General features: G+C 46.7%; 1 protein-coding gene across 1 annotated transcript; it reads right to left on the bottom strand.

Annotated features, from left to right (window-relative positions):
* Positions 1 to 1771: 1771 nt before the first annotated feature.
* LOC149342613 (uncharacterized) lies at positions 1772 to 11137 on the bottom strand. Its single transcript, XM_089546824.1, has 3 exons — positions 10952 to 11137; positions 9352 to 9530; positions 1772 to 2947 (listed from the first exon to the last, which is right to left on the bottom strand). The coding sequence occupies exons 1-3, from the start codon at positions 11135 to 11137 to the stop codon at positions 2737 to 2739; spliced, it is 576 nt and encodes a 191-aa protein (XP_089402950.1). The 3' UTR covers positions 1772 to 2736.
* Positions 11138 to 12520: the final 1383 nt, after the last annotated feature.

Genomic DNA, 12520 nt, shown 5'->3' on the forward strand with positions numbered 1-12520 from the left:
TAATTCCCCTATTCAAACAGTTTGTATGTAAATCAAATGATGTTGTTTGTTTTTTTTTGCCGGTCTTTGTGGTTCCATTTTGTTGCAGAGTGAACTCTTGTGAGGAAAAAAACCGTAAAAAAAGTGAGATTGCATTTCCGCAAATTATCTCGGGAAGCTTTACTCTACGCCTGAAGTTAGTGGCATGCACAGGAAGAAGAGATGAGGAGGATTCTTTGGAAATAGACGAGGTGGCCGTTAGTACCGTTTGGTGCTTTCTGGTTAACTTATTGAAATTTGGGCACAGTAAATGATACTTAGCCGCGAGACACGCAGCTAAGCGTGCAGAGCTGGTCTTAAAAGGAGAAAGGGAAGACTGATCATTAGAAGGCCAAGAGGTCAACCGGAGAGATAAATATCTCAACTACTATTCTGCAGTGGGGTGGTGAAGAGGAGAACAAAGAAGGTTGTGTTGCGTTATGCTGTGGTGAGAAGAGAGATAACATCATCATCAAGAGAGATGAGAATATGTGCACGCACGTTTGATTAAGATCACAACCGCAAGTCGAGGTCCAAGTCACTCAAAAAACGTGAATTCACCCAGATTTTCTGGACTGCTTTCCAACTGTGCGGCCAAGCGCCAAGCAGTAAATCCTCCCAGTGAGGCCTGCTGACTAAACGCTTCAAGGAAGCGGCTAACCTAGTCTTTCGCGCGCATATATATGACACAGCACTAGTAAAAGCTCATTAATCTCGGTTATGCCACAAGTCTGGAGAGTCCGCTAGTCCAATCAAATATAAGTATATTCGCGCGAAAGCGACGCCTAAACGTAATTTAAGCATTGAGAATCACGAGGGCGCAGAATTCCACGCAGAACTGAAAATTTTATTGCCGTATCTTGTGTTTTAAGACGGATGTGGTGAGCGCCTGGCTGGGCCCAGGGTCTCGCCGTCCGATCCTGAAAAAACACAGCTCTATTGCTGCGAGCGCTCTTTGCTTCATCATCGGCACACCTCTCCCTATGATTACATAAATGCTTTCACCACCAACACCATCCAGCTTTGAGACAATGGCAAAATGCTTGCTTTGCATACTGTGAGGTGTCCACCGATAATGCTAAATATGTGATATGCTCACATCCACGGGACACCCGTTTGTCGATAACTGCAGCCACTCTTTGCGAACGGCGCTCGACAACAACAAAAAAAGGCAGCGCGCACGCACAAAAGAGCACTATCGGCCGTCGGCAGAGGTTGCAGAAGTAGATATCTCAAAATGTGCTTTATGGCATTGCACCCATCACTAGTAAAACAATAATTGGGAGAATGTTTTTTTAATTCCAGCTTTATATGCACAGAAATGGAAAAGTACTGAACTAGATCGGTAGAGACCCGCCTGTGTATATTTTTCCTAGAATACATTTGCCCCATGAAAACAGCAAGATAGCCCCGATTTTTAGTTAAGTTAAAATGAAGCAGAATAAGATGAAAACAAAAAAAATACTGAAGGGGCAGTGTTGTGGCTGCCGACAAAACTGGTACTAAACGTGTCTAAAGTACAGGCAACAGTAGGGCCACTCCAGTGTCCGTAACGTGCTCTGACATCGCACAGTACAAGAGCGTTTATATAACTTCACAGATTAATTTTGAAACAATCGATAACACTCCTTGAAGCGTAAGGAGTTTTTCGCAACTTGCAACAAAGGGACCATAATATAGGCACGCTCCTAGCACAAGCAGTTTATTGCGCACGTCCGCCACCCCACAGCATCTGCGGGATGCTGCCATTGGGCACACCGTGAATTCACATGCGCTTAGAGAACAACTACCTTGAGGCGTAATGCAAGCTACGGAGGCTCATCCAGTATCGAAGAACAAGAACAACAATTGTCCACGGTTTCAGTAGATTACTGTGGTGGAACGGACGCAAATTCTTTGTTCCGTCCAGGTAGAGATGGTGGAATGGTTCTATCACAGGTCATAAAAGCTCTCCCGTTATCGTACACCATCCCGGGGCGATTGTCGCAGTCGCTCAAGGTAGGATGCTTTGCACGAACTCATGTGGCGAGCCAGTCAGCAATGGAGTCTGAGAAACTGCTAGGGAGTTAACCATTGAGAGCTAAGTAACTATACGACTGCTTCTCATTTCAGGCAGAGTCGACTGCTTTTACACGGAGTTTGCAGTAATAAGAGAAAAATGTTCAAGTTGAGAAAGTGTCAATACTTCACTGGAGGCGCTACGGACTTGGGGCACTAAGAGTTCACTAAAACTAGAATCCTGTTGGTGGCGGGGTCCTGGGGCCCACTTGAAAAGGTTCAAGCCCCTTCCAAGCGGCAGTGGGTTTGGCACGCCATACACCCCATCTTGCCGATGACACAGACCGCGAACTGTTCATTCGCAATTCACACGATCGCGCTGATGAACACGGCCTTCCCTTCGTAAGGTTTCTTTGTAAATATTAATTTTGGATATCTCGTTGCTTTCTAAGGAAAGTAACAAACAAGGATATTGCACTTATGATCTGCGGTGGGGTAATTAGGAAGCGCTCCGGCTTCGCCAGGAGTGCTAGCAGAACTCAGTCCAGACGGAGATCAATAATGAAGAAATCGCCGGGCCGCGGGTTGCCTTGAACTGTCCCTGTCCGACGAGCTCCGGTGTCAGAGCAGCGACGCCAGTGCGAGCGCGCTCCTCGGGGTTGGGCAGGCCACCTTTGGTCTCGTATCGAAACACAGCGGCCTGCACCCCAAAGCAGCTGCCTATAGGAGCTGCTGCGCCGTGCCCGGCGTGCGCACTTCACCCTCCAGATGGTAGAGCGTGCGCCATTCGCCGAGGGCTGTGCAGGCCGAGTGGTTGGCTTTCTTCGCATTGGCGATGAGGCCCGGCCGAGCACTGTGCCGCTCCTCGCACTCGCACCCACGGAGCTCGGACTCGAGGCGGAGGCGGCAGCCAGCCCGGATGTGGTCACACCTACGTAACACGATAAATGTGTGCTTGTGAATACCAGTGCCGTTTGCACGAAGCCACTTAGAAGCAGCCCACTTCAGTCGGTTTTAGACCATTTCTTTGCTCTTGCATTTTAAGAGTAAAACCGATGGCCGCCACAACGCCTACGAAGATTTGATTTGCCTACCCATTTGAAGGCAAAATAGAGGACAAATTTGGTTGCAAACAAGACGTCACTGTACAGTGAGCAGCAATATCTTAACCTACATGTCTCTTGCATCCCTCTTCACCCCGCTCCCTCCCTCCCCTTCGTACACACCATTCAATAACTGTAAAGCATATCAAACAAATCTTCGTCAGGCAATTACGAAGGTGCTTTCAGCAAGGACTGTCTTCAGACAAACATTGTAGTTATGCATCGCAAGCAAAAGCAAAAACGCATGTGTATGAGCCTTGTGAACAGGCTCAACTTCCATCGAGTGCGCGTCAGCTAAGTTTGAGAGAAGGATCTTGAGCTATGTTAGAATTGCACTAGCATAGGGTTGTAGGCAGTCGTGTTAAGCAGATCAGCATTTGCGGCTTATTTGATAATTTACCAAGATTATTTAGTTTTTAATCGTTTAGATCGGGAAAAAATTTTTATTGTCAGGAATGTAGACAATGCTGAAAAATTGCCCTTTAAACTTGCTTCCTAAATAAGGGAGTAATTACTCATAGCATCCACCCAAGCGCAGCCATACGGCTACAAAGGAAAGCTATACAGCTTTCTCAGAAACTTCGTAGTTAAAGAAAAATTCGTCCTGGTCCGGGCTTCGAACCCGGGACCACCGCTTCACCGGAGCAGTCACTCTACCAACTGAGCTAACCGGGACGGCAAGCTTATGGTAGAGCGAGAGCGAATTGATCAATAACTCGAGTGGGAGCAGTGTTGGTCAAATGTTTAGGGGAATCCCCCAAGGTGGAGTAAATTTGTAATAAGGCAGTAATTACACATTGGCAGTCACCCAAGCGCAGCCGTACGGCTACAAAGGAAAGCTATACAGCTTTCTCAGAAACTTCTTAGTTAAAGAAAAATTCGTCCTGATCCGGGGTTCGAACCCGGGACCACCGCTTCACCGGAGCAGTCGCTCTACCAACTGAGCTAACCGGGACGGCAAGCTTACGGTAGGGCGAGAGCGAATTGATCAATAACTCGAAGTGGGAACAGTGTTGGTCGAATGTTTAGGGGAATCCCCCAAGGTGGAGTAAATTTGTAATAAGGGAGTAATTACTCATTGGCATTAGTGCACTGCACGGGCTCGGGCCGGCCCGAAAGCCCGGGCCCGGCCCGGCCCGCGGGCCGGGCCGGGCCGGGACATGATTTGTTTTGGCGGGCCTAGGCCGGGCCTGGGCCTGAAGTTGCGGGCCCGGGCCGGGCTCGGGCTTAAAGCTGCGGACCGAGCCGGGCTTGGGTCCGTACAGAAATGGCTGGCGTCCGACTTTTCATTCACTATTACAGAGTGACATACACAACTGCTGCATTGGAGCAGCGACACGGATGAGGTACGAGTTATAGTACGCGCTGAGAAAAACCGAAGTTTTATTCATTGACTTATTTATTTCCTTATTTCCACTCCGTGGAGGCTTAGTGGTCAAGGCGCTTGATTACTGAGCCGGGGTACCAGGGTTTGCTCCTAGCCTCGGCAGACACATTTCTATTTAGGCGGCAAGCATGACAGCCATGTACTTTGTTGTATCATTGCCCGTTGAAGAAACCCAGGTGATCGAAATGATCCGGAGCCCTCTGCTTAGGTGTCTCTCACAGCCGGACTCCCCTTGGGCCCTTAAGCCCCAAAAACATAGCTTTTATTTTATAGCCATATTTTTCTCATGTGAAAAAATTCACAAACTAAAGTGTGTTTGGTTTTCTTCTTGATCTGCTGACCGGAACGTCTCGTAAATGAAATAGCCACAAAAGCTCGCGAGAGTTTGTAAATCTCATCTCATAACCACATCTATCTCTCCTCGCTTCTTCAGCCTGGTTGTCATGCCATGTTTTTTGCGCTGCAAGTTATCACATGGTTCGCGCGTTATCTTCTGCTCAACCAGTAAGAGTAAAATTCAACCGGTCTTAAGTGGCCATTGATCGTTCGTCATCTTAAAACATACCTGTACACTATTAGAAATGCATTCGGGAAGAACATATTAATTATAGTCATCAAAGACACACCGTGAAATACTCAAGCCTTTTATCTTTCTGTTTCTGCTGAAAGGCGACCAGTTCGGCTATGAGTTTAACCTGTGAAATCACGTTCACTAAAAAAATGTCATCCCACTGCTTGCTAGGAAGCTTTAATGTTTATACTTCGCGGGCGGCAAAATATAACTGATTAAAATCATGGGGGAATGCAAAGTAGTCTGTTAAGCGCATATGCAGCCCTTTTTATTTGGCTCGGAACTTCCGAGTTCAAATTTGCCCACCTACACGAGATCACTGTCCAAAAGGCGGGCCTGGCGAGCACTATACTCTTAATCACTTCCTTCTGGGTTAAAAAGAACCAACTTTCTGCAAGCCAAACTGTGGTTTCAGAACCTTTGTCGGCCAGTTTGTTATCGGTCTAGTAGCAGTATACTTGCTCAGAGTGAGCAGCATACCTCAAGTGTTACTGTGAATGGGCCGGGCCGAGTGCGGGCTGGATTTCACTCCGGGATTCACGGGCCGGGCCGGGCTCGCTAGAGCAATAATTTATCGGGCCTGGGCCGGGCCCGGGCTTGAAGCCGCGGGCCCGGGCCGGGCTCGGGCTTGAGGTCTCGGGCCCGGGCCGGGCTCGGGCCTCAGATTGAGGCCCGTGCAGTGCTCTAATTGGCATCCACCCAAGCGCAGCCATACGGCTACAAAGGAAAGCTATACATCTTTCTCAGAAACTTCGTAGGTTTAGAAAAATTCGTCCTGGTCCGGGGTTCGAACCCGCGACCACCGCTTCACCGGAGCAGTCGCTCTACCAACTGAGCTAACCGGGACGGCAAGCTTATGGTAGGGCGAGAGCGAATTGATCAATAACTCGAAGTGGGAACAGTGTTGGTCGAATGTTTAGGGGAATCCCCCAAGGTGGAGTAAATTTGTAATAAGGGAGTAATTACTCATTGGCATCCACCCAAGCGCAGCCATACGGCTACAAAGGAAAGCTATACAGCTTTCTCAGAAACTTCGTAGGTTTAGAAAAATTCGTCCTGGTCCGGGGTTCGAACCCGCGACCACCGCTTCACCGGAGCAGTCGCTCTACCAACTGCGCTAACCGGGACGGCAAGCTTACGGTAGCGCGAGAGCGAATTGATCAATAACTCGAAGTGGGAACAGTGTTGGTCAAATGTTTAGGGGAATCCCCCAAGGTGGAGTAAATTTATATAGCTTTCCTTTGTAGCCGTATGGCTGCGCTTGGGTGAATGCCAATGAGTAATTACTCCCTTATTACAAATTTACCTCAACTTGGGGGATTCCCCTAAACATTTGACCAACACTGTTCCCACTTCGAGTTATTGATCAATTCGCTCTCGCCCTACCATAAGCTTGCCGTCCCGGTTAGCTCAGTTGGTAGAGCGACTGCTCCGGTGAAGTGGTGGTCCCGGGTACGAACCCCGGACCAGGACGAATTGTTCTTTAACTACGAAGTTTCTGAGAAAGCGGTATAGCTTTCCTTTGTAGACGTATGGCTGCGCTTGGGTGGATGCCAATGAGTAATTATTCCCTTATTACAAATTTACTCCATCTTGGGGGATTCCCCTAAACATTTGAACAAACTTGCTTCCTGAAAGTTGCTTTTGAGCTGTTTGTAGAAGTAATTGGGCGCTACTTATTTCAGACGAGTGCACATACAGATATGACAGGACGAGCCCTGCTTGTCATTTCAGGACCCGTCCTGTCAGCACTATGTGTGTGCTCGTCTGAAATAAGTAGCGATCAATTACTCGTTTAGAAATAATGCAGCTCCAACTAACCCATCAAACTGCTGCACTACCTTGACCGCAGTTTCTTTTTTGCCTCAAATAAAATACACCAGATCTGACAGCTGTCGCTTGGCTATGCGCACCAACGCCATGGTGTTGGCCCCTCGAAGACACAACGGTGCAAGTAAGTCAGTTACAGAAAGCCGCAGTGCATAAAGAGGCCAACGGTCACAGCGGTTTTACGGCGATCAGCGTGGACACTTAGTTTCCCTAGAATGATGATGCTCAATCATTTGCATGAACTCTTTGGATATCAGCAAATTGTCCATGTTTTGACGTCAAACGTCGGCAACGGTTTCAAGCGCCTGCTGCAGCATCACAATTTTAACAAAGCCAAGTGCCCCCTATACCGAAGGATCGTTGGTGTGAGCTGTGGCCTGATTATTTAACGCGGAAAACCTGCAACCGTTTTTCTTCATCGAGCTACGTTTGATTGGCCGAACATCGCGATGAGGGAGCGCATAGTCACGTGACAATTCTTAAATTTCGTAGTATTTAGTAGAGGGCCCAAAAATAACCAGATTGAAGTTACATAGCAGAAAGCAGCTTAACTGTTCGGTTTATAACCAGCTCTAGAGATTACCTGTTGAAAATTTTGCGCCTACCTAAATATAAAAAGCTAGCTCATTTTTTAGCTTTGTTAATTAGCCATTCAGGTGCAAAATTTTTGCTGACTTTCTCAATATGCCAGCGTACACACTGCACAAGTCGATCTCCAGAAGAGTGCGTTATATTTGTTTACAGCTTCATACAAGGGATGTGAAACGAAAGGAGTAATCGGCAGTGGCAGCGAAAGCTCAGCCATGTATGAGTATAGGGCCACAAATCCTCCGGTTTGCGTATAGACTGTTCGGAAGTTTGAAATTGTCTCTCTGATCTAAAAGTACTTTGGCGTACTCTGAACGTTAAGTGCGCGATTAATGCAAATAACGACCATCCATGTCTTCTGCCTAGAAAACTTTGTCCAGCTGGAGGCAAAAACAAGGCTTCAAAGTGGTCGTAAGTTCGACGTGCAGTCCATCGAGTGCCACTCATGCACCTCCCCCCCACAGAACACTCTCCCGGTGTCCTCCTACGAATTGATGCATGGGTGCTGCTAGGTTACGTAGAACGAGGTTGACTGCATCGGGTGAAGAGACTGTCAGATTATGAAAATAACATTACTGTGAACAGGGCTGAACACCAGGCTTCCACTACTCTTATTTCAGACACATGGTGAAGCCTGAAATCAAAAATATTGAAGTGCAACCGACGTGTACAAATACTGAGCAATCGGTGTTTCTAATGGCTTCGCCTACCTGAATACACGAAAGTGCATCTGAAACTTATGGAGCACAGTTGCATACAGATATGTATGGAACTCCTCTTATTCAAAATAGGCATTTCAAATCAATGTCATTTTAATAGGAGAACATCGATTATAGCATACTATTATTCTTTGTTTGGATTATTGTTTATTGGGGCTTTACGTCCTAAAGCGACTGATGCTATGAGGGATGCCGTAGTGAAGGGATCCAGAAATTTTGACTACCTGGGGTTCTTTTAACGTGCGTTATTCTTTGCGGCGCAGTAACAAAACTACTTGTGAGTCACCATGTACACCCACGAGTCATACATGGTAGAAATAACACGAGCTGTCTGCACATGTCTTGAAAATCAATAATATTGTCACCGGACGCCGGTAGAGCGTTCTTACTGGCAGAACAGTAGTTGGTAAGAGCACTGAGCAGAGCCCAGCCGACCGACCCTAGAGCGGAGCAGAAGACCACGATGTACAGCGCGCGGCAAAGGACGCAGGCAGACCGCAGGGGGGCGGCGGTAGAATGTCTAAAATAAGTGTGGCAATATTTTTGTAAAGATTCCTAAAATGTTTTTTTTTTTCATATAAATCTGAAGACCCAAAGACGAATCCTTTGAGCATTCACTAGCACCTAAGTATATGCTGTAAATGAAGCAAACGTTTCTTATATCAGTGCAAGCGAAGGCCGATGAAAACATTTCTGTGGCCTGCACATATTTGTATGGAGAAGCCGGAGGTGGACCTGAGCCAAATTACTTGTCAGGAACGCCACCATTACTGCGTCTCTGAGCGTTCTCTCAGCACGCCATTGCTGCTGCGCGGGGAGATTCTGGATCACCCGCGGTGTAGTACGAAGAACTGTTGATACGTATTAGATACTCGTACAACGTCCACTCGAGCAGTAGCTTAAATCAATGTTCAGCCATTGCTTCCTGTTCACTGAGCTACTTTTTACACTTACGTGAAACGAAGAGCGTTTCAGATACGTGTACAAGTAAGTTAAATATAGGCATGCATACACATATATCAACACAATTAAGGTAATTGGGATCGGCAAGGCATTGCCTACTACAAACATTGACTGAACATGTTTCGTGTTACCCTCTGCCACTTTCGTGACTGGCATGGGTGAAGCCTAACTCACCGGCAGCGCGGATAAGCACTGAGCTGTTTGCTGATTTGCGCCCTGCGCGACTCGGTGTGGTGATGAACTGAGAGTTGCTCGCCGCTGATGATGCACAGCCGGGTGTTGGCACTGACTCCGTCTTCCTCTCCGGCGGAGAGCGGGGCAGGCTCGGTTGCCGCGCTTATGATCTCAGTCGGCTGCGTTTACATTAATGGTGCGGTCACTTCCAAGATGCCAGAATACCAGAACAAAAAGGTATGAAAGCAGCCCGACTCGATTTCGTTTATCCTTATTCAAGGTGGCACTTGTTGAGCCTCTTAAGATGGGTAATATATGGAAGGCGACTTCAATGAACAAAATTATATTTTTTGCTTCCAAAGTGAACTGCTTCAAATTTACAGGTGCACTGCGTGATTCGAACACTCCGTTATAGTCTGCGCATATCTATTCCAGGCTGTCTGGCAACATGGCGACGAAATATGTATTATTAACTAATGGTGAGTTGCACCTAGTATATATAGCTGTAGGCGACTTTTGCCAAGACAGATCACTTTTTAGGAGCAACGTACGCGACGAGTAGGGCTGAGAAATTGACTACTTTTCGACATGTAAAACTTTCGCGTCCGTGGGGTCGCGCTCTGCTGAAGGTGTGTAGCCCTTTACCATAATTTCGGTGTAGTTTCCAGCAGAACTCCTCGTTTTGATCCCTGCTTCTTAAAATTACACAGCCGCATTAGAATAAAGTGCACTGCAATGACTTCAGTTTTAATGCAGTCATTTCGAATTGGAATATCAGGTTATGGCTGATGGTTACAGGAGGGGTGTTCAATTCCTCCACATCACTCCCTTAGTCATTACCGTTCAAGTCGTTTCGGTATACTGTATATATTCGTGCGGAGTTCTTCCGCTTCAACTATCTTGTTGACATTCACATTGACGTTCCCCTTGTCTCTCAGACCTTATATCTGAATTTTCCTCATACTATGTTTCCCATGACCATCTTTATGTTACCTGCATCCTTCAGATCAGAGTGCATGCTTCCTTTGCACACCTGTCCTCGTAGGCCAAACACTAGGTTGCGCATAAAACTTTCTGTTCCTCAAAGGATGTATAAATTGACCAAAATTTTGCTGCAGACCTGATGGCGACGAGGCAGAGAAAGGAGAGAAAGAGCAACAAGAGAGCAAGATCGAGCTTGTGCATGTTCGGCCCTGTCTGGTGGCACCGGATGGTGTTATGATCGTTCTCTGCTTCTCTGTTTCAACGTTGCGGGTGTGCATTATCAACGCGAATGCCTACGTGCGGCAATTACCGTAGCCTACGACAACGACAACGAGTACTTATGACTGCGATGCCAACATTACTTTCTCCAACGACGCAGAGATATATTAATTATAGTTTGTATAAGTGAGATATTTGAGAAGTTATGTGTAGTCGTTTGACTTTATTAGCTAACTACGTAAATACTATGTGTTCTCAGCTGTGCTTTGACCCATCATCCAGAAAATGTATTTGAATGCTGTAGAAGAAATGCCAAGCCTTAAATATGCGTTGGTAACGATACTACAAGTGAGCCGGCATTGAGTGAATGGGAGGGCCAGTTACGTGCTTCACCTACCTGCGTCGTAACGTCGGCAGTGCAGGGTCGTGAGCTGGGACAGAACAGCGCGACGCCGGCAAGTTGGTGGTGGCAGCATGAGGCTGCGGACCCGAACGACTTAGGCTGCTCATTTCGTGGCTCGCCGATGATCTCAGAGTTCGGGTGCTGTCGTATGCCGCTGTCATCGTTGGTGGCGTTAGGCATAGTGAATAGCCGTAGAAGCCGCGCCGTCAGGCGGTGAGCCACTGCAGGTTGATGGCAGAACCTTACCAAGACCCTGCGGTTCTCTTTTTTGGTTAAAATGGAGAAAACTGGATTCAGAAGCAGTGGACTAGAATAAGAAAGAGTTCAGTAGATACAGGTCTTACACTCCATGATATAGATGAAGAAATTACAAAATGAGTAGTTTGTGAAGTCTCCCTTTTTAAGGGAAAAGAGAGGGATGTTTGAGGGGGAAATACTACAGGAAAACGTTAAGCACTGCAGACGCTCTTTGTTCTTGCTGAGTGCAAAGGAACGAACTGGCAACATGTTCTCGCAGAGTGTATTACCATCAAGCATTTAATAAAAAAGGGAATCATGGAGGCCTGAGGCACTTATATGTTTTTAAAATACTGCATAGATAGTATAACTAATCCTGGAATAACTGGAAATAGCATAACTGGTCGGAGGGAGGTGGAGAACGCAGGGCACAGAGCAGAGAAAGCAGAGAAAGAGACGGTGTTGGGATTTTTACCTGCTGGTGAGGACGAGGGATATGATGGTGGCTTGGACAGGACGACACTTGCTGGAGTACCAGGAGCTGTAAGGTATTAGACGGATGGCTGAAGGAACTGGTACTCGTTTGAAAGCATTGCAGTTCACTTCCAGTTTAGCGCAAATTTGTTCATGAATGTTTGAAGTGATGAGGCTAGCAAACCTAGCACGTAGTATATCATGTTGCTTGAACCCGAACATATGCTCAATTTTGTGCCACGCCTCTTTTCAGACCACTTAGGGATGGGCTCTAGTGCCCATATGCCGAAACTGAGGTCTTGACACATGCAGCGGGATCTTACATAATTGTTAAGAAGGCATGTTAACGTTCAATATTGTGCGAAGTTGCAAGGATAATGAATAGTGGTGAACAAAGTTCAAGCAGATCTTCCGTATCTCAACGCTAACCATTGAAACAAGACAATTACACAACAATGAATATTGGCGCAGAGTACTGTGAAATACGCTTTGCATAAAGTGCTGTCAAGAATACTCGACCTAAATGATAACGAGAAAAATGATGTAGCGCACAGAGGGCAAATTTTTGGGTAATGCATACGTTCTTCTGAAGGGCGAGAATACAGTAAATGACCACGTTCTGCGCATGTGCACCAGACAGCGAACCGTGAAAAGGACACGCTACTTAATTTCATTAGATAGTTAAGCACAAGGAACTACGATCAAAAAGCGCATGGAATGATTGTCGTCTTCGCAGTTAATCAAGAATTGAGAGGCATTTATGTGTGCGCTTGAGGGGAAGTAACCGCTTCCGTTTTCACTCGAAATCATCAAAATTATTAACATTTTCAACTCGTTGATTTCCTCGAGAAT

The sequence above is a fragment of the Amblyomma mixtum genome, chromosome 5 (genome assembly GCF_055824585.1).
Source record: "Amblyomma mixtum isolate Tamu chromosome 5, ASM5582458v1, whole genome shotgun sequence".
Classification (NCBI taxonomy): Eukaryota; Metazoa; Arthropoda; class Arachnida; order Ixodida; family Ixodidae; genus Amblyomma; species Amblyomma mixtum.